This window comes from Pogoniulus pusillus, chromosome 8, assembly GCF_015220805.1.
Source record: "Pogoniulus pusillus isolate bPogPus1 chromosome 8, bPogPus1.pri, whole genome shotgun sequence".
Taxonomy (NCBI): domain Eukaryota; kingdom Metazoa; phylum Chordata; class Aves; order Piciformes; family Lybiidae; genus Pogoniulus; species Pogoniulus pusillus.
The window spans coordinates 3,917,064-3,938,426 of NC_087271.1; the positions used below are offsets into that span (position 1 = coordinate 3,917,064).

The 21,363-nt window shown below is 43.2% G+C and overlaps 2 protein-coding genes across 5 annotated transcripts in view; one reads left to right on the forward strand and one right to left on the reverse strand.

The window, feature by feature from the left end:
• Window positions 1-3,340, reverse strand: part of ITGB3BP (integrin subunit beta 3 binding protein) — a 28,957-nt gene extending 25,617 nt beyond the window's left edge. Inside the window, exon 1 of the mRNA XM_064147038.1 lies at window positions 3,100-3,340. Coding sequence (XP_064003108.1) covers window positions 3,100-3,104 — 5 coding nt within the window. The 5' untranslated portion in view covers window positions 3,105-3,340. The remainder of the gene's footprint in view (window positions 1-3,099) is intronic.
• The window catches only part of EFCAB7 (EF-hand calcium binding domain 7), a 33,965-nt gene continuing 15,647 nt past the window's right edge, over window positions 3,046-21,363 (forward strand). For 3 of the 4 annotated variants that reach the window (XM_064147035.1, XM_064147034.1, XM_064147037.1), the window contains exons 1-7: window positions 3,046-3,368; window positions 6,780-6,967; window positions 10,402-10,613; window positions 12,528-12,614; window positions 14,143-14,341; window positions 15,376-15,500; window positions 20,988-21,129. In XM_064147035.1, the coding sequence (XP_064003105.1) occupies window positions 3,103-3,368; window positions 6,780-6,967; window positions 10,402-10,613; window positions 12,528-12,614; window positions 14,143-14,341; window positions 15,376-15,500; window positions 20,988-21,129 (1,219 nt within the window). In that variant the 5' untranslated portion in view covers window positions 3,046-3,102. The remainder of the gene's footprint in view (window positions 3,369-6,779; window positions 6,968-10,401; window positions 10,614-12,527; window positions 12,615-14,142; window positions 14,342-15,375; window positions 15,501-20,987; window positions 21,130-21,363) is intronic. The other variant, XM_064147036.1, reaches the window with a different exon arrangement.

Consider the following 21,363-nt stretch of genomic DNA (forward strand, 5'->3'; position numbering starts at 1 on the left):
ATCAACAGAGTTGCAGGCAGCTCAATTGCCCTCTGGTGGCCTACATACCCCCTGAAAATACGCTAAGCTACAAGACAAAAAGGCAGTCTTAGAATCATAGAACCAACCAGGTTGCAAGAGACCTCCAAGATCATCCAGTCCAACCTATCCCCCAGCCCTATCCAGTCAACTAGACCATGGCGCTAAGTAGCGGAGATGTCCTTCAAGTAGTGGAGATGTCCTCCTCAAGCTTTGAGGTGTAAGTCATCAACAGCTCTGCTCCAAACTTCTGCTCTCAACAAGACAACAACTACCTCGCTCCAGGCAAGTCCTTCGTGCTGGAAAGAGATGCATGGAGGCGATTTTGTCCTCGCAAGGTCAATTTTGCCTCACTTCACAGTATCAACAAGGTTGGAAGAGACCTCACAGATCTCGCAAGCCTTCCCAGCAGCCTGGTTTGCTTGTGGACACGTTTTTTAATTATTGTCTTTCTGATGCCATAATGTGAGAAAGTAAATCTCTGACAACTGTGATTCTGTCTGAAAAGAAAATAAAATGTGTGCTTTTAGCCTAAATGCAGCACCTGGCTAGGACCTCTGAGACATCAGTTCATCCAGATACTTAACAAGAAGACCCAGTTGGCCTAAATGTCTTCTCTCAGATCCTTACAAAGATGAACATGAATCAAAACCAACACACAGAAGAAGAGTACCAGCTTTAGTTCATCTGTTTTGCATGACTGGAAAAGCCTTGCTTGTGACTATGGTGTAAAATCAAATGTCAGAGCGTGAACAAGAAGACAGAAAGATGAGGCAGTACACAACTTATTTACCTGAGTTTCCTACTCCTGAACTGTTTCAAAATTTCCCAATAAGGCTTAATTAATTTTCTTGACTGCAGAATACAATGGCACATGTTTATAGCTAGCTGTACAACTTGCAAGGATTATTTTGACCATAATATTTACCAAGTTGAAGAACTACAAATTACTTCTACAATATATTGTTCATTTATCGTTCCAGGTCACGTTGTCAGTTCCTTGCCAGTACTGGGAGACTTTTGCTCATTTGAAAAGTGCTTTGATGAAACCACTGACATGAAGAACTGATTAACCACAAGTCTCAGTATGCAGTTTAACTCTCTATGAAGAAATTAGTTTCTTAATATTGTTTTTAAGTCCACATGCACTCACTTTTCCTTCACAAATCCATCTATGAATGAATGAAATGGTAATGGTCACATACTGATTTAATCTAAGACCCCACACAGAATTAAGGAACTTGATTATATTATTTCACAGTATCATCAGGGTTGGAAGAGATCTCACAGATCATCAATCCAAAACAGTATCTTAAAATATTGCAGTGTATTTTGAGGCCATTCCAGTTAGCCTCCTCTGAAGTTTCTGCTTTAACTGGGAAAAAAAGAAAACACCTCTATTGCTTCATCTTCAAAACCTGCTAGCAAAAATGCCTTATTAATTGGAAAAGTAAAAAGAATACATGATCAATTTTTGGTAGTTAGAACTCACTGTGCAACCAGTGAGAAAGGCTTAAACATCAACAGATCAAAGCCTGTGTACTGAGATAAGCTTCCTGTACATTACTATTGTCTGGCATGATTACTTCATGCCAATGGACAAGATTGGTAGAAGCTTCCTGTATATTACTATTGTCTGGCATGATTACTGTCATGCCAATGGACAAGATTGGGAGAAGCTGGAATCTATGTTAGCTCTAACACAAGTTATTGCTGAAGTTGCATCAAGAGCTGTAAAGTGAGACAATATCCCAAGTCTATATATAGGCACCATGAGTCTTAAGAGTCTCACCTCATTGCTGTTTATGTTAGAAACATAGAATCATAGAATGGTTTAGGTTGGAAGGGACCTCAAAGATCAGCCAGCTCCAGCTCCCTGCCATAGGCAGGGACACCTCCCACTAGAACAGGTTGCTCAAGGCCTCATCCGACCTGGCCTTGAACACTTCCAGGGAGGGAGCAGCCACAACCTCCCTGGGCAACCTGTGCCAGTGTCTCACCACCCTCACTGCAAAGAACCCTTTCGTAACGCCTAGTTTGAATCTCCCCTCTGCCAGTTTAAACCCATTACTTCTCATCCTGTCATTACAGGACCTTGTCAATAGTCCCTCCCCAGCCTTCCTGTAGGCCCCCTTCAGATACTGGAAGGCCACTCCAAGGTGTCCTCGAAGCCTTCTCTTCTCCAGGCTGCAGAGCCCCAACTCTTGTAGCCTGTCCTGATAGCAGAGGTGCTCCAGCAGAGCACCTGTCCTCCAGCAGAGGTGCTGATCAGAGAATCAGCATACAGAGTTTGATCTTCTTCAGGAGCCCACAGTTAGCAAAGATACACAGGAAGAGCATCAGGCTCGCAGGACTGCCACTCGATAAACTGCAGTGGAGAAATATGAACTGGATTTATTCCCATTGAGCCTGCTGGAAAGTGGGCATGGAATGTGTCAAGCCTTTGGCATTGCAGGCCTGTCACAACTTCCCACAGCAGCCTGCAGCACAAAGCTGAAAGCCAAAATAAAGCTGAATCTGGACGTGACACGGCTGTGGGATGAAGATAAACAAGAAAGCACCGAACTCTGCACAACCCATCCACGACATGCCTGCTGTTCCTCTTCTATCCCAACCCACAGCCTTCCAAGCTTTATCCATGGGATGAGCAGAGATAAACAAACTCCCCCTGGCTGGGGAAGCCGGGAGCAGACATGAAACACGCCAAAGGCACCACACAAGCCAGTGGGCATCGCCCGCCCAAACTCCGTCTAGATGAGGCCAATCTTAAACATTCCCTGTCCCATCCAACAGCTGCAGGACAGAGCTAGGAGCAAAATCCGCCCTTTTCCACACAGCGGTGAGCTCCTCCCCGCTCCGAGACAACCCCAGGAGCCCATTTCTCCTCTGGAAGCCAGCTCGGGGCCGCCGGGGAGAAGCGCTCCGCCTCACAGGGGCCCGGCCGGCTTCAGTCGTCACCCTGCTCTGTCCTTCCCGCCCCCCGCTCCAGCGGCCCCCGGCGAGGACCCTCTCTGGGGGTGGGGGGAATGGCGGTGCCTGGAACCAGGCTTAGGCGCTCTGCCGCCCATACCCGATACCTACGACATGGTAGCGCCTGAAGCCGCCGCCTTCTTCTCCAGATCTCCCGCCTCTGCCGCCGCCGTGCGCCGGCCAAACGCCGCCGGCTGGAAACGGCGCCGAGAGGGCGGGACGCAGCTCCGGCAAGCGGAGGCGGCGGCCGGGTCGGGCCGGGGCGACGCCGTCCCCGTCACCTTGCTGGCGGCAACCGGCGCGTTGGACCCCACTGCCCCCTGCCCCCGGTGCTGTGCAGCGGTAGGAGCCGAGCCGGTGGTGCCCCCTGCCTTGGGAAGGTTTGTGCGAGGTCGGCTGCTGGGGGAGGTGGGGCCCAACCCGGTCCCCCCTCAGGGCTGCTGCTGCGGGCGGCGGTGTCGGACGGGTGGGCGGGAAAGTTGGTTCCCAGCTAAGGCAGCGAGGGAAGGGATCAGAGGGTCTTTTGCCTGCCGAATGCGGGCCAAGAAGGCTCCTGCGCCCACCGGAGAGGGAAATAGTAAGAGTCATGTGGTAAAAGTTTCCTCATTTCAGTTTACAGTTGCATTCGGTGATTTTTTTGTCTACGTTTAGCCCCGATCCGGGGCTAAACCTGCTCTTGGGTGACTTTCCTTAAGCAGGGGTTTGTGCTGGGTGATCTCCAGAGGTCTCTTGCAGCCGCTGCCAGTCTGTGACTGTGTGTGAACAGCAAAGTATGGAGCAGCTGTAGCCAGTGCTCTGTCTGGGTGCTCTGTCACACGATCACCCCTGCCCAGCACAGGAAGGGGATCAGGAAGAGAAGAGCTGATGGCTGACAGGAAAATGGATTTAGTGAAACAACAAAACTGGTACCAATGCCAGTGTATAGTTATGCTAGGCCCAGCAAAGGTACAGCGGTCAGAAGAAACAGGAACGCTGTCTGCAGGAGAAGGAACGGGAGCAGGAACCCAAGCAAGAGGCTCCCTTCTCCTCAGCAAACTTCCCCTGTTACACTGAGTGTGAGGGTTACCGTCAGGGGTAGACCTGTAGCCACCTTGGCTCAGCTGCCCTAGATGACAGCAAACTGCTAAGGGCCTCAGCCATGTCTGGCCTCGATCCTGTCAGTCTTAAAGGTTTCTTCTAGCCCAAATGCTTCTGTGATTCAGGTGAGCAAGGCCTGAGCTCTTGGGCTCAGAAGCTTACAAAGCAGTGGTGTGAATGAAACCCCTGCCTATGTGGAGGTGAACCTCAGCCTGTGGTGTGAAAGATCAGTATTGTAAAGTAGGGTGCAACTTAATTCTTCTTTGGAAGATGTATTTTGTTTGTTAGAATCTTAGCAACTCAACTTGAAAGTAGAAGAGGGGCAGGGAACTACTGGAGACAGTTCAATGGAGAGCCACAAGGGTGATTAGGGGAGTGGGACATCACTCTTAGGGGGAAGCTGAGCTACTTGGGGCTGATTAGCCTGGAAAAGAGAAAACTCAGAGAGGATCTTATCAATGCATATGAATATCTAAAGAGCAGAGGTAATCAAGATGGGCCTGGGCTCTTTTCAGTGGTGGCCAGTGATAGGACAAGGGGCAACAAGCACAAAGTGTAACCCAGGAGGTTCCATCTAAATGTAAAGAGAAACGTGGCTGTGAGGGTGCCCGAGCTCTGGAGCGGGCTAGCCAGAGAGGCTATAGAATCTCCTTCTCTGCAGAGATTCCAAAGCCACCTGGACATTGTGATCCTGGGGAACCTGCTGTGGGTGCCCCTGCTTTAGCAGAAGGGTTAGGCTGGATGATCCCCAGAGGTCTCTTCCAACCCTTAGCATTCTGTGATGCTGTGACTCTGTGAAAGCAGCAGTAGTTAAGCTGTGTCATCCCCCTATCTCACCAAGGCTGGGTAGCTCTCTTCTTTCTACTTTGTCTAAAGCATCATTTGCCCAGTAAAAAAGCCAGAGCCTAAGCTGAGGGGCTGCTGGCTGTGCTGTCACTGAGCCATTGCTCACGGGCTTTCTGAGCAGCGTGCTGGCAGCACGTCTTGGCAGAACTGTGGCCCATGTAAGAAATATCTTGGTAATGGGAAGTTGAAGGAGTGTAAACGAGAGTTCACATTTTATAAACTAGTTACTGGAAAATTAACATTTATTCTTCTTTTCCTCCTTGACTTTAACCCCTTTCCATTCTGTGTGTGTGTGTAACACTGGTGCTTAATTATAGTGACACCCGTTTGCAGTAACCAGACTGTATCACAATGTCCCTGTGGGGTCCTTCTAATGCCAGTGTAATATTAAAGTGTCAGGCAGGCAGTCTGTGTATTATAAATAGGGTACTTCATCCATGATAAGCGATTATTATCTTTCTTTCCCAAGTGTAAAAGGCCTATATAACTCAACAAGGTGCAAGTGATTTAGGCCTCCTGAGGAAAAATCCAATGAGTCCTGAAGGGGACCCTATGATGTCGTTGTCTTGTTGCCTGAACTCAAGATATTCAATCTATTATACTGGAATATATTTTCTGAAGTCAACATTGGGTAACATAATGTGAGAGGCTGTTAGACCAACAGTACAACACGATTTAGTGTCCCTCTGTGATGGCCTTCTAAAAACCTTAATCACCCTTGGTAAAAGCAGAAAACTGCTGTTAAAGTTCACTGGCCACTGGTGAGCAAACAGTATTAGTTCCTGCTCTGAGTTGGTTTAATAAGTTGGAAAAAATGCATTTCTTTTTTTTTTCCCCCATTCATTTACAATTCTATGGGTACAATTATTTGAGTTCTTGTACCTAAAAGGCTTAAATTGTGTGAAGTTTAAATACATCCTTAGTTCCAGACTTATGTATTTCTATTAATTCATAGACTCTTAGAATGGCTTGGGTTGGAAGGAACTTTAAAGACCATCTAACTCCAAATGCTTGCCATGGGGGACACCTTCCTTGTCCAGCGTGGCCTTGAACACTTCCAAGGAGGGGGCATCCACAAACTATGTGGGCAACCTGTTCCAGTGTCTCACCACCCTCTCTGTAAAGAATTTCTTCTTAATATCCAGTCTAAAGCTTCCTCTCTCAGTTTCAATCCACTCCCTCTTGCCCTAACACTAGAAGCCCATGTAAAAAGCTTTTTTATATGTGTAAGTGTAAAAACAGAAAACAAAGCTCATTCTACTGTGGGCTGGCAGCATAAAAAAGCATCTCATCAATTTAATAATTATTATATCACATGTTTTTAACATTGAAGGTTATATGGGGTTTATGACAGGACACAGTGTCTCTGTTGAAACTGTAAAGCTGCACTCTTTTCTAGCCTTGGAAATATCAAAGTCAGCTTTTAAGGGAGGAAAGAATTTCTGACACAATTTAGCATAGTTTTCAGTGGAAGACAAAGGTGGGGGATTTTGCTCTGCTGTTAACACTAGGAAATATAATGAAGAATCCAACATGACATGGGCCAGTTGTCAGCTCTCTCCAATGAGATAAGTGCTACATCTATTCTTGATAAGACTGGTTCTTGCCCCCTACTCTTTAGCTCTTGGTGAGCATTAATCAGATCCCCTCTCAGGCTGTTCTTCTCCAAACTCAACAGCCCCAGGTCTCTGAGTCTTTCAGTATGCTCCAATCCCCTCAGTATCTCAGTAGCCTCCACTAGACTCTCTGCAATAGTTTTCCCTGTCTCTCTTGAAGGATAATTTGTGCTAGTCAGTGTTTTAGAGGACAAAGCAGATGCATTATTGAACAGGTAAGGCAAATTGTAACTGGAATTTTATTCTTCACAGGATGGCAAGCAGTCCTGAGAGTCACACATCCCTCTCTCTTCAGAAAGCCACACGCTCAGAAAGTTCTCAAGCAAAGAAGTCCCAACATGCAGAGGAAGCAAACTTCTACATGAACTGCCGAGCAGCTTATCTAGCTGTTTTGAAAAGCAGCTTAGAAAACATTAAATCAAAAGAACAACTCAGTTTGGGTAAGGATGAGTTGGTTTTTAATCCATAACTCGTGTGTGATGGTTACAGTGGGTAGTTTGCAACCAGCACTTAGTGACCGAGTAGTAAGAGCATCCCACATGTGCATAAACTCCATAACCCATTGAATTAATTTACAGTAGTTTTCATAGAAACACAAGAAGTGATGGTTTTAAACTAAAAGAGGGGAGATTTAGACTAGAAGTAAGAAAAAGATTGTTGTTGTAGGTGGTGAAACACTGGCCCATGATGCCCCATCCCTGGAAAAATACCAGCTTAGTCTGGATGGGGCTCTGAGCAATCAGCTCTAGTTGCAGATGTCCCTGCCGACTGCAGGAGGTTAGACTAGATGACCTTGAAAGATCCCTTCTGACCCAAAACAGTTGGTGATTCTGTGATTGCAGACCTTTAATACATTATTCAGGCCTTCAGTAAATTCTGTCAATGCTCAAATGAGTGGTGCCAGTGTTTATGCCTCATTTGCCTCGCCGTGTTTGTCTCTTTTGCTTCACCATGTTTGACTAACACTCCACACTGCAAAATACTCACTTGGAAACTGGCCTTGTGAAATATAATCTGTTGAAGTTTTACTTAGAATCATAGAATCAACCAGGTTGGAAGAGACCTCCAAGATCATCCAGTCCAACCTATCACCCAGCCCTATCCAGTCAACTAGACCATGGCACTGAGTGCCTCATCCAGTCTTTTCTTGAACACCCCCAGGGTGTAGTAGCTTCATATCCTGTGTTGTAAAATTACCTAGGGTATTTAGCAGAGTCAAGGTGCAGTCTAACTGAACTTTCAGAAATACAAACTTGGGAGGCATGTAGGGTATGGCAAATGCTGACTTTGCCATCTAAAAGGACAAAATTGTATATTTGAAGGATACTTTGTTAAATATAAGTGGATGCTGTGCTATAGCCACATTTGCCCCCAGGTTTATATGGATGTGGTTGTCCCCCTCTACTTGGCACTGTTGAGGCCACACCTCAAGTACTGTGGTTGGTTTTGAGCCCCTCCCACCAAGGCCATTGAGGTGCTGGAGCATGTCCAGAGAAGAGCAAGTAAGCTGGCAAAGAACCTTGAACGCATCTCTTAGGAGGAACGGCTGAGGGAACTGGAGTTGTTTAGTCTTCAGAAGAGAAGGCTGAGGGAAGACCTCATCTGCCTCTACAACTCCCTGACAGGAGGTTGAAGCGAGATGAGGCTTGGTCTCTTCTCTCAAGTAACAAGTGACAGGACCATGCCAAGGGAGGTTTAGGGTGGATATTAGGAAAAAATTCCTCACAGAAAGGGTTCTTAAACATTGGAACAGGCTGCTCGAAGAGTTGGTGGAGTCCCCTTCCCTGGAAGTATTTAAAAGATGTATGAATGTGGTGCTGAGTGACACAGTTTAGGGGTAGTAGCTTAGCAGTAGTGGTGAGATTGTGAGCAGTTGTACTTGGTGATTTTGATGTAGTCTTTCCCAGTCTCAGCAGTTCTGTGATTCCAGGGAACTCTGCTATCCACATAAACAAGCACACAGAGGAACTGCCCTTTCTTGGCTGACCTTGACACTGAAATCCTGAAACAATTGCTCTGTGCCTAAGCCTGGCATGGATAAAGATGTAAGCTTTGCTATGTTCTGTGACTCTGTTCGTAGAGGTGCCAGGGGAGAAACCTTTATTTAGTCCTTGGCATTCAGATGGAGATTAGCAACAAAGGTGTCTGCTTCTGTTTGTTTGTTTTGATGGTGACACAGTTGCCTACTGGGAATTGTAATGATTGTCACCACCTCATTTCACAGATGCTCCTGAACTGCTCTCAGCTGCTATAGACTTGGTCAGCTGGCTAAAAACCAAGCTGCCATTCTAAGTGGAGAGGAAAGATGGCTTTTTTCTCTAAAACCAAGATTATATGGGAAGATATAAAAGAATCCATCCAGTCTCAGATAGGCTGTGCATTTGAATTTAATTTCAGTTTATGATAAAACCTTCTTCACACTGGAAACTGATGAAAGAATGTTTTCAGTGAAAGCTTTTAAGGGCAGAATAGATCCAGAAAATTAATTTTGAAGGATCGCAGATGCAGGAGCAGTGGGACTGGTTCTGTGTGAGATGTTGGCTGTTTTCCTTAACAATGTGTGTCTGTTAGTATAATTTATCCTTTACATTTGATATCACATTGCATCATTTGGATTGGCAAGTTTAAATGTATAGATGTGACAAAATATTAAGATAAATTCTGCACAAGATCTCAGTCCTGAGCAAGGCAGAAAGATAGGTTGGACTTGATGATCTTGAAGGGCTTTGCTAACTTAGTTAATTCTGTGATATATATGGACCACGGTATAAACAGGCTCTAATAATGTGCAAGCTTGCAAGTAGTGGGTTCTTGATGTTAAGGCAGGGAGTGGAGACAATGGGCTGAACTTTACACTTGTCACTTAAGGAAGGTGCATTAAGAACTGTGGACAGCAGGTTGAAGAAGGTTGTTTTCCTCATCTACTCTGCCCTGGCGAGGCTGAGACCTAGGGCTGTTTAGCCTGGTGGGCAGCAGCCTGAGAGAAGATCTCAATGTTCAGCAAGAGCTAAAGGGTGGGGGGACAAAAGAACTAGTCCAGACTCTTCACAGTGGTTCCCTGTGACAGGACAAATAGCAACAGGCATAAAGAAACCCAGGAGGTTCCACCTGAATAGGAGGAGAAACTTCTTGTGTGTGAGGGTGTTGTAGCCCTGGAGCAGGTTGCCCAGACAGGTCGTGGAGTCCTTTTCTGTGGAGAGATTCCAAACCCACGTGGATATTGTGATCCTCAGCAACCTGCTGTGGGTGCCCCTGCTAAAGCAGCTGGTTGGACACCATCATCATCTCCAGAGGTCCCTTCCAACCCCCACCATACTGGGATTTTTCTGTGAGGAGACAGAATGGATATCTGGCTTAAGTATACACTTGGACTCATTAAGTTTCTTTAAGGAAGGAATCCCACTGGGACTGGGGGAACAGCACACATGATTAAGTAGAAACTGCAGAGCCTTTAAACAAAATAGTTCCCATTATATTGTGTTACAAGAAGTCCCAGAATGCTCCCTGGGTGTGGTTCTCAGCAGTGTGGTAGATGTCATCTCTGTACTGGGTTGTCATTTGTGAGGGATGATCTAGGATGCCAAGCACTGCTTGTTTGATGTCTCCATGCAAGTGAGCTCATCTGCCCTTTAGGCTGTTTGAGCCTCTCTGCTACAAACTAAAGAATTCAAGGCTAGGGAAGGTCGTGGTCAGTCTGTATTAGTCAAGTACAGGATTGAGACCATGGGCAAAGCTGTCCTTCAGGCCTGTTTCCCTGGGATTGAGTTGGCTTTAAAACCAAAGTCTGAACATGGCAAGTGATTAAAGGATGTTCTGAGAGAAGTCCTGTACTGACAGCTGGAATATATAGTTAACATTGTGGTTTATTGTTCAGTACTTCAGCAGGCTGGAAGGAATCCATCTCAGAAGACACTTAATAAATATTGGACTTCACAAACAACCACACTGAATTTTGATGATTTTTGTACTATTTTAAAACAAGAAAAAACATCTACAAAAGCTGAACTGCTTGAAGCATTTGGAAAACTAGACACAGATAACACTGGATATATCTTCCATGATGAGCTTTATCAAATCCTTACAATGGTAAGTGTCAGTAGAAACAATTACATATCTTTAACCATTAGGGGTTTTTGGATATCTGTATGTGTAAACACATATTCCTGATCAAAAATATCAATAATTGGAGTTTGGATTTGTAATTTTTTTTTTAGAGGGAGTGTTTGTAATTTTATGTCTAATTTTCTGTGGTTATCTGATCTTACTTCCATTTTTTCCCTTTACAGTCTTGCAGTTGATAATGTCTGTCCATTGAAATTGCATAGAGATGTACATCACAGATGATTATAATGATTTCCTTTCCCATTCTTTGGGTTTTTTTTTTCTCTGTACAGCTGTCCCCTTCACAAAAGCCAAGTATACTGCACTAAGGAGCAGTAGCAACTATAAATAGGCTGGTAGTAGAATTCTAGTAGAGTGCTCAAAAGTGAGAATAAGCCAATTTTTAAGGAAATGTAGAAGAGAGCAAACTGGGACAGAAGAAACAAACAGTTTTCATACTGTATTTGTAGTGATTAACTCTGTAAAACAAAATGTTTACTTCACTGTGACAGAACTTTCAACTTCCATTCTGCATGAACAAAAAGATTTGGTTTCAATGGTGAGGGAATCATCTTTATATAACTTAAGATAGAAATAAGAGGTGGTGAGTGGTGCCATAGTTATGCCACAAAGAGCTATAAACTCTGTTGTTACATAAGGTCAGGGTATTGCTTTATATAGACCCACGCTGAAGACTGAGTGCCTGCAGTAGCAACTGGTGCTGTTGAAAGACAGGAGGGTCAGGATTTGATTTGTTACAATTCACTATGGCTCTGGGCCAATAATGTCCACATGCTGTGCTTTCCAATAATGACATTCCCATTAGTTTTCAGTTAGTTCCAAGTTTACACCACACATCTATAGCTGAAAAGTGAAGTAGACTTCTGTGCAGCAGTCACATATTGATGTGTCATTGCTAACAGTCCTATACATCTGTTCAGAGCAAATTGCTGGAGGACCTTGTGGAAGATGTGCTTTGTTCCTAAGAGATGTACCTTGTCACCATGTTGCAAGTGGGGCAACGAGGTTATGTTCTGACGCACAGTTCAGACCTGGATTCAAAAGGAAACAAATTGCTTTGGCTTCACAGTAACTACTTCAATAAGAGATCAGTGCAAGGCAAATATATATGCCCAGAGTAGCCCTTTTAGTGAGCAAAATCGCAGAAGTAGCCTGGTGTAATGGGATAGCTCAAGTAAGTAAGTGAAACTGACCATTATGGAGTTGTCTCTTGGTTCTTAGCATGCTACTGTGTAAGTAAGGATGACTGAGAGCTGAGACTCTACATTCTATGATTCTATGACTCCCCAGATTATGGAAGATTTTCTGAAATGAATGTGTCATTCAGGCATTGCAGCAGGCTGCCTAGGGAGGTACTGGAGTCCTCATCCCTGGAGGTATTGAAAAGCTGTGTTAATGTGGTGCTGAAGGACGTGGTTTAGTGATAGTAGCTTAGCAGTAGTGGTGGGATTGTGAGCTGTAGGTGAGCAGCTGAACTTGATGATCTCAAAGGTCTTATCCAACCTCAACAGTTCTGTGGTTCTATGATTCAGGGTAGATTTCCAGAGGACATCATAAAATTGCATAAACTGGTGTGATTTGCCTACTCAGTATTTAGTCACATTGTAGGGGTATATTTTTTAATGACATTGACCTTTGTTTTGATGATTCAAATCAAAAGCCATTTAAATCAATCCCAAGAGAAGATTCCCTGAAAGGATATTTAAAGGAATCTTCCTTTGTGTTTTTATTAAATATGTGTAAGTGAACAGCATTCTTGATCAGGATCCCAAACTTAAGTTGTAGGTGAGCAGCATTCTTGATCAGGATCCCAAACTAAGTTGTAGGTGAGCAGCATTCTTGATTAGGATTCCAAACTGAGTTGTTTTATTATTGCAGAGAGGTGAAAGAATGAGTCGAGATGAAGTGAGCAGCATCCTTAAACAAGCTGACTTTAACTGCAGTGGCAAACTTGACTACAACAAGGTATGACAAACAGGGTAATGTTTTTGTTCTTGCATTATTGGCTTGAGGTTCCTGAGAATGTTAGCATTATCAAACACAACACATGTCACCTCCATGAGTTGGTCTGTTCACAGCCTTACCCTAAGTGCCCTGCAGCTGGCTGTGTACTGGATTGTGGGCTGTTTACTTTATCCAGCTACTGTCCTTGAAAAGGTCACTTACTGCAAGTGAACTTAATGTATTAGGCAGAGCCCATCAGTAAGCACAAAGCCTAACAGCATGTGTGAAGATAGGAGTTAAAGGAGTGGCAGGATATAGGGGACAACTAACAGCAAAGGTCTTGGCAGAGTTGCTGTGTCTGTGACTGTCAAGAATTAGGGCTGGACTGGCCACTAATGAATGACAGAGTCTCTCTGTGAACCCTTCTGCTTCCCAAAGGGAAGAAAAAGGGGGGAAATGGGTTTGGGAAAAATAAAATGAAGCTTTAATGAAAATGACAATAACATGAAAGAGATAAAAGGACATACAAACCAATATGGAACTCAGCTCCCTGGTGGCAATTAGTCACAGTCACCAGTAATGCTGGGGGCAGGCACTGGGAAAGTGCCAGACTGGACTTACTATCAGATGGGAACCAGATTCAGCAGCTGGCTTTGGGGAATGGGTTCAGAAACATGGATTGGGATCAAAGGGAGAATAGACCGACTCCTTGGATGCTGGCAACTGAGGCTTGACGCTGGTGATCCCTCAACTTGATCCTGAGGATGCTGTCTATGGGATGGAATCCCTTATTGGTCATTTAGGGTCATTTGTTCTGTCTGCTTCTCCCCACAAGTGCCTCCTCTGACTTCCTACCCCTAAGCATGGGGCACAAGATGTAACAGTGCTTTTGGTGTGTCCAGGAGCAAGTCCAAGGCAAAGCCTTCAAGCCCAGCCCTTGGCAGTGACTCTCCCTATCACATTCTCACTATTAGAAGCAGCCTCTGTGAAAACATGCCCTGAACCACAGAAAGTGCTGTCACTAAGCAGAAACTGAGCTGGGAACTAAAATCAAGCCATCGGTTCTGTGCTAGCTCAAACCAGGACAGTGACATTTGGTAATTTCCTGTGTGGGGGACATAATTGTATATGTTAAACATTTAACTTTCAAGATGCAAAAGCTTTCCAGTCTTTTCAGACATCAGCATTGCTAAGTTTTGAATTGAATAAACAGTCCAAAAGATTTGGACATAAATACAGTTTCACGGGAGAAAAACAACTCCCCTATTAAAAATCATGTTAAAAAAACTGAAATGTTTTGAAACACCTAGAAAGAAATATGAATTACCTCTTGGGCTGAAAGTTGCACTTAATTTTCATTCTATATTGGACCTTTTTGTTGAATCATGGCTCCATTTTGCTGTGTCATTGGAGCGGTCACTCTTGGTTCATGAAAATTAACATTAATATTGTGCTTTAAGACTAAGTCCTTTCATTACTGCTGTTACCTTGTAATCCTTAAAACTATGAGAGAATGTTTCACTCACAGTTTACTTTTCTTCATCCAAAGTTTTGTGACTTCTACATGGCAGCCAGTGAGCAGTGCTGCAGGGCTGCACGAGAGAAACTGGAAGTTGACAGTCGACTGAAGCAGCAGCAGTTTGGAAGTCAAACTGAAACTTCTTCCTCTGCAGGAATCACACTGCCAGTGTCAAAACCATCACCAAGGATCTCAAGGAAAACTGATCACAAAGTGGCACCAACAAAAGGTATTTCTATTTCATACTAGGAGTTTTCATTCTGTTGAAGTTCCTGCTCTGGGTCAATGAACAGATGAGTATGTAGTTATTTTTTTTCCAGCTTAGTGAGGGTGTTATTGACTAATAGCAATTTCTGTTGTGGCAATCACATAAACGTCTCAGTAGAATATCTGACCTTCATGTTCAAGTGGACCTCTTCTCAAGGGTGAATTTTGTGGATTCAGGTGACACAGTCCATAGGGAAAACAGAAACTGAATGCTTAGATGTTGCAAGATAGTTAGTTATTTCCTTCCCAGAACAGAGATGAAACCTTAAACATTTATCAATAAGCAGCCTGGTTGTTTCAATTATCAAAGCTACTTCTCAAGCACAATCAGTATGAGAGTTTAATGTTCTTCCTGAAGTTACAAAGGTGCTTCAAAACCTTCCCAGACTGGAAAAAGACCGTGCATGAAATATTCATGTGGAGTGTGCACTGTTTAAGTTGCTTCAATTCTAGGCAATACTGAAGAGGTCCAAGGGTGACAAGACAGTGATGAAGACTGAGTTTATGTAGCTAAGTCAACAATTCCATCAGCAGAAGTGCCCCAGTGTAAGGAACCAGAAAATAAAAGCTTGGAAGTAATTACATTGAGCCAGTTTGTTGCAGCTGTTACCTCAGTGATGCGCTGTCTGGCAAGGAAATACTGAAAAGAAACAACTTTAAATTAGAAGCAGGTTAAACCTATCCTCTTAGGACAGATTTACCTTGATTCCAAGGTAAATGGAATCATGTGGTAACAATTTCACATCCTTCAGGCAGATTTGGTTCCAAGGTTCTGTCATTTGTGTGCCATGCCTGGGGTGCACAGTTCGGAAGGTGAAGATGTTTGGTAAGTGAATTATTGAATGCTACACAGTTACAGAGGAAGTCAGCTTATTTGACTGACCTTCTTCTCACTCAGTTTTTTACTGTGTGCCTGTAAATGTAAGACTTGGTGATAAATAGCCACTAGAAGTGGGTTGAAAGAATGAAATTGTAACAAAATATCTCTGTTTATAGGTGATAGCAGAAGTCCTTCAAGACCCTCATCAGCTCAAACTTGCAAAGCAGCTGTATCAACCACCATCACCATGGGTGCCAGTAGCCACAGAAACACAAAGCTAATTGAACCAGACACAATGAAGGTATCCCATAAGCTAGACCTGTGCAAATGATTCTGTTTTCCTCTAGGCACATGTGTTGTTGCATTTTAGATAAGAAATTGTTTTTCTCTGATTTTTAGCTTATATTTTATTAATAGTTTGTCAAGGGCAGCCATAAATGATGAACATTTTAATATGTTGTTGGTTTTGCTGACACCTGGTTATTGCAAATGATTTTTCAGGTGTGAAAGCTTAATAGAACAAAGTGTGTGTTCTTTATAAATGCAACCACTGTTGGATAAAACATTTAATGACTTTTTGAGAAATGTAAAAATGAATAATTGATTAGGTTGGTGAGAACTTCAAATGCTTAAGTAGCCTGAAAGATTGTGTATCATAAACCTTTATATGAAAGGTAATTGGAAATAAATAACAAGAGCTGTGAGCATATTCAGTTTGGGCATTACTTTGTAAATACAGGTTCTAGCCTGAAAATATTGATTTTTAGTTAGACTAATATGTCCTATCAGTATTTTCCTTTAAATAAATCACTCATTCAATATAAATTCCTGTGGGAGAAGGACAACAAAGTCACTTTGCTAAGTCAATATTTGTAGAGTGTTAATATTGATCTTCTTCCTTTGTTTTCTCTTTCTTGACTGAGCTTTTACTAGTTTTCTTTCAACAGAAAATAATAGCTGTAGGAATATAAAACATTAACTGGAAACTGCTGGGATACATTAAAAATGTGCACCTTGAGACTCCTGTATAAGAGGGAAAAAATGGTTATGACCACACAGCATAACTGCTGCTAGAAAACTGAACTGATTGTTCTCATGAGCTACATTTTTGTTTCAAATAACAACTCTGTGTTTGTTATTGAACTCTGAAGTCCTTTATATCTTCACCATTGCTATACAGTGACATTTGTTCTATATTAAAATTTAAAAACATAATCTCAAAGGATTTTTTTTGCAGTCTGTTTAGGTAGCTGGACCTTCATGCAATTTAACCTGCAGTTTCACCTTGTTCAAACATGATGTGTAGTGTAGAAAACCAGCACACAGTCTTCCAATATTGTTTTCCTCCTTCTTTTGTAGAGGCTAGTAATAACTGATAGAAAAAAAGCAGCTGCAGATGTTGGCTGCTGTCTGTTAGCATCATTCAAAACCTGAAATCAATAAGGAAACATGAAAAGATATAACTAAAATGACTATTTTTGGACAGTTTTTTATTAAGAGCACAATGCAGACTCTCAAAAGTCAATTAATAAATACACAGAGATTCATTTGTGATGTGGATCAGAATATAGCACTCAAAAATTCTTCTGATTACCTTATATTCAGAAATATATATATATATTCCCCCTGCAGTTCACCTCTCAGTAACAAAATTTTGTCATCAGGAAGTTGAACCAATGCCAGCTTTACATTTTTGACAGAGAAAAATGGTAGAAGTTAAAATAGGTGAATCTAAAACCCCATAGAAAACATGGAATGTATTCACAGTACCTTCTTCCACTTGCTTTCTTTTTGTCAGTGGAGTTTTATGACATGTTTTGAGCCAGATAAATAGAACTGGGGAGGAAAAAAAAGTAGTTAATGAAGTGCATGAATAACATTCTGATCTGTTGGGCTTCAGCTGTACCTGAATCACAATTCATTTGAAGATGACTAGTGGAGATCTTGAATTTCTGCAAAGTATTCTTTGTCTTGGGTTTAATGAAGATTTAACAACAACAAAAGGCAATGTGTATCAGGTTTTAAGATCTTTGATCTTCTCTCTGCTTTCAGTAGCTAAATTATCTCACCTCTGCATTCTGCTCTGATGAAGTTGGTAGAAGACCTCTGTACACAGTAGGCAGCAAAAGAAATAGCTAAGGGAAGTCTTTTTCCTGAAAGAAACAGGTATGTTCCCACTCACACCTGTTGCACAGCCTCATGAAATTGAGCTAGCAAGACTTCTGTGCATATGGAACAGGTTTGCACAAGACAAAGAGCTGAGGTTCTTCCATCACAGGAACAGTTCCTCTCACTAGCATTGCTTTTTATTTGGAATTATACCTGAGTGTGAGGACAATTTCAATAACAGCTTAAATTGTAAAGCAGTGGAATACATTTTTGGGGAGTGACCAGCAGATAGTCTGTAACATTTTAGTTGGAAAAGACCTTTCAGATCATTGAGTCCAATCACTGTCTGACTCTACCAAATCTGATGCACCACATCTCTGCCTCTTTGAAACACCTTCAGGGCTGGGGATTCAACCACCTCCTTGGGGAACCTGTCCCAGTTTTTGAGAACCCTTTCAGTGAAAAAGATTCCTCTAATACCCAACCTAAACTTCCCCTGCTGCAAATCTTCTTCCAGGGAGTTGTAGAGAGCCAGAAGGCCTCCCCTTATCCTCATTTTCTGCTGGCCGAACAATCCCAAACCTGTTCTCCAGCTTTGGCCTTCTCTGGACCTACTCCATCACCTCGATGTGATTAGCATCAAGCAGTAATCAATGTTATAATTAACCTTTCTAATACAAACATTTCCCAGTATGGTAGCAACTTCTGCTTGACAACTTTGACAACTTCTGATATGCTTTGAAGTGACATTTTAAAATCCCAACGGAATTAGCTTCTCAAGTTTAGGTTCCTATTGTCCTTTGACATGGACAATTCAGAGAATATAGCACCACCTTCTGCTCTCTGCGAGAATAACAGGGAAGGGTTTGATTGCTCAAGCACTGTCCAGCTTAAGCTCATGTTTCAACCTGCACATTGTTCCCTGAGAGAATTTCCCTGGTTACTTGGATCATTTGCTGTCCCTGTTATAACAGTGCCCATCTGAATGCAAAACTGCAAAAAAAACCCAGTTGACTTGCATCTGAAATGACAGCTAGTTCTTCACTGAGAGAGTCATTGGCTACTGGAATGGGCTGCCCGGGGAGGTGGTGGAGTCGCTGTCCCTGGAGCTGTTCAAGGCAGGATTGGACGTGGCACTTGGTGCCATGGTCTAGCCTTGAGCTCTGTGGTAAAGGGTTGGACTTGATGATCTATGAGGTCTCTTCCAACCTTGGTGATACTGTGATACTGTGAATTTGAGATGAAGATAGCTTCCAGCCATGTACAATTTGGAATTCTCAGTGTTTATCCACACTTATGTTTTCAAGATGATGTGGGTTTTTTATTCCTTTAGTGCAAGGATCTTTTTTATATCTGAGTTTGTGCTATTTGGATATAACTACAAAGTTATTCAAAAGCACAAAATGAAGTGAGGGATAGTGTTAGATTCTGCAGTCTTTCTATGTCAGTTTCTCAAAGTACATCTCCCTTTGTTTTAATTAATTTTTGCAAAGTTCTAAAAGCAGGAAGGAATAGAATGAAAATGACTTTGGTAATGGCTAAAGGAGAAATGTTTAGTGTAGAGGAGTTGATCTTGTTCACACAGAAATTGATGGCAAAACTGGCACAGAACTGAATGCTTTTAAATCCATGAGTCCTGGAGTAATTTATATTCTTAGGAAAGGCAGAGTTCTGGTGGAGAAATCTGAATTCAAGATCAGAGCTGCATGTATTACCAAGTGTGTTACTTGCTATCCTGACTGTGCAGGCACTAGCAAAGTCCAGTTCTTGACTGACACCTTTAGGCCACTGACTGTAAAGTAGCATCAACTGAACCAGAGTGTGGTGAATAGAGCAGAAGTGAAATGTAGCACTCTGCTGAAGACTATGCAGCCTTGGAGTTAGTAGTCAGCCTCCTTACTGGGAGTTGTATGCAGAGATCCTCCGTTTTATAAAGCTCTCTTCTCAAGTCTGTGTTAGCTTACCTGTGACACTGAACACTAAGCATAGGTACAGCCATCTGGACTGAGCTCTCTACGCTGCAAGATTCCTCCTGCTAGGCTCTGCTCAAAGAAACTATCTTTCATTGCTGGGAGAGTGACTAGAAATCATGGACTTAATCCAGAGTAGGGAAAGTGTTGCTGTGCCTGGGGGCAGCCTGGTTGCTGGGCTGCAAGTTGGATCCCTGTGGCTGGATGGTGTGGCCCTCAGCCCGGAGCTGCCTGCTGAGTGTTGCTGAGCTGGCCTGGTCCCACGGGGCCGTGGCATTGCCTGACCTCTACCTCGCCATGCTGGGCTGCGTCTTCCACGTGGACCGTGGCTGCAGGCACTATGGTACCCACAAGGGCCTTGCAGGGAGAGATGCCATCAGAGCATTTGCCCTTGACTGGGCTGGTGGACAATGTCTTAGCTCTGTCACTGGGTGAGATGTTTGCCGTTCAGAGCTGGCTGCCCTTCTGCATTGACAGCTATGATCTCGTGGGGAAGCTGGTGGGCCAATTCTGTGTTGAAGATGGGGCACCAACAGAAGCTTTAAGGCAGGCTGAGGCTGCCATTGAGGAAGCTCAATTTCCAAGCAGAAAGTGAGCAGAGGAAGCTGCAGTTTCCACCCTGCAACTCCAAATGGAGCTCTGTGAAGGGCAGCTGTTTCTGGTGCTCCAGACAGAGTGGTACAGAGTGCAGGCAAACACAGAATGACACAGCAACAGGAAAGCAAATCAGGAATGCTTTTTTTCATTCTTTGAGGCACTCAGTATTCATATAATTGTTTGGCTTGGAAGGGATGCTAAAGATGATCTAGTTCCAATCCCTCTGTCAAGGACAGGGGCACCTTCCACCAGACAAGGTTGCACAAGGCCTCATCCAACCTGGCCTTGAACACCTCCAAGGAGGTTTATATATCTCTGTGAGGACTTTATTTTTGTTTTGTTAAAGAAATATTCAAATGGTATTTGAAATTTCAGAATCAGGACTTGCTTTTTAAAAAGAAACACCACCACCAAAACTTGGAGCTGTTTTAAGATCTCAGCAAAATCGTGGTTTCTGTAGGAGCCATGTTCTCCACAAGCAGAGCAGTTTCCAGTTTATGTCTTTGCCAGAAGTCAAGAATCATAGAATCAGTGAGATTGGAAGAGACCTCCAAGCTCATCCAGTCCAACCTATCACCCAGCCTTATCCAATCAACTAGACCATGGCACTAAGTGCCTCATCCAGTCTTTTTTTGAACACCCTCAGAATTACCCTCAGAGTAAAACATTTCTTCTTTATATCTAGCTTACTTATCTCCTCTTTTACGTTAAAGCCATCACCCTCTGTCTTGTCATATTGGGCCCTGTTAAAAGACCATCCCCACCTGTTTCACACTTTCAGACAGCATGTTTGAATACAGCTCCTAATTCGAATATGGAGATAGGAAGATGATAGTCAAGATGAAGACAAACAGCTCACTACAGCATGTAGGACTGGGCTTGGCAAGGAAGAGAAGCTGTTTCCAGGAGTGTGATAACAAAGAGAGCAGGACCAGGAGCCAGAATAAGTGGCTAGTACTTGTGCTTGTGATTTATCTGAGCAAATAACTCTTCATTGTTCAGTATTCAGCTCTGCTTTTTGTTTCTTTGGCCTGATGGAACTAATGGAGCAAAATTCCAGCCTTTCAGTGGTACATACCACAGGCCTTATCTAATATCTGCTCGGTTTTCAGGAATGGCAACGGGCACAGTCCAAAGGATGCTTCTACTTGGAAGAAGATGGTGAAATCATTAGTCACAAGTACAGGCTGCACTTACCTCAGAGGTCTGCAGTGTGTATCACCATCAAGCCTTTGAACATTCGTCAGGTAGAAGGTAAGGGTATTTGTGTTTCCTCTATAACAAATATTTTCTGCTGATACACCTGGTTCTCACTCACAGTACTTTGATACTGTGACGTAAAAAGATTTCTCTCTCTTGACAGGGCTCTATTACTTCTCACACCACATTTTCTGCTTAGAATCATAGAATCACAGAATGCTTTTGGTTGGGAGGGACCTTTAAAGATCATCTGGTTCCAGTGCCCCTGCAGTCAGCAGGGACATCTTC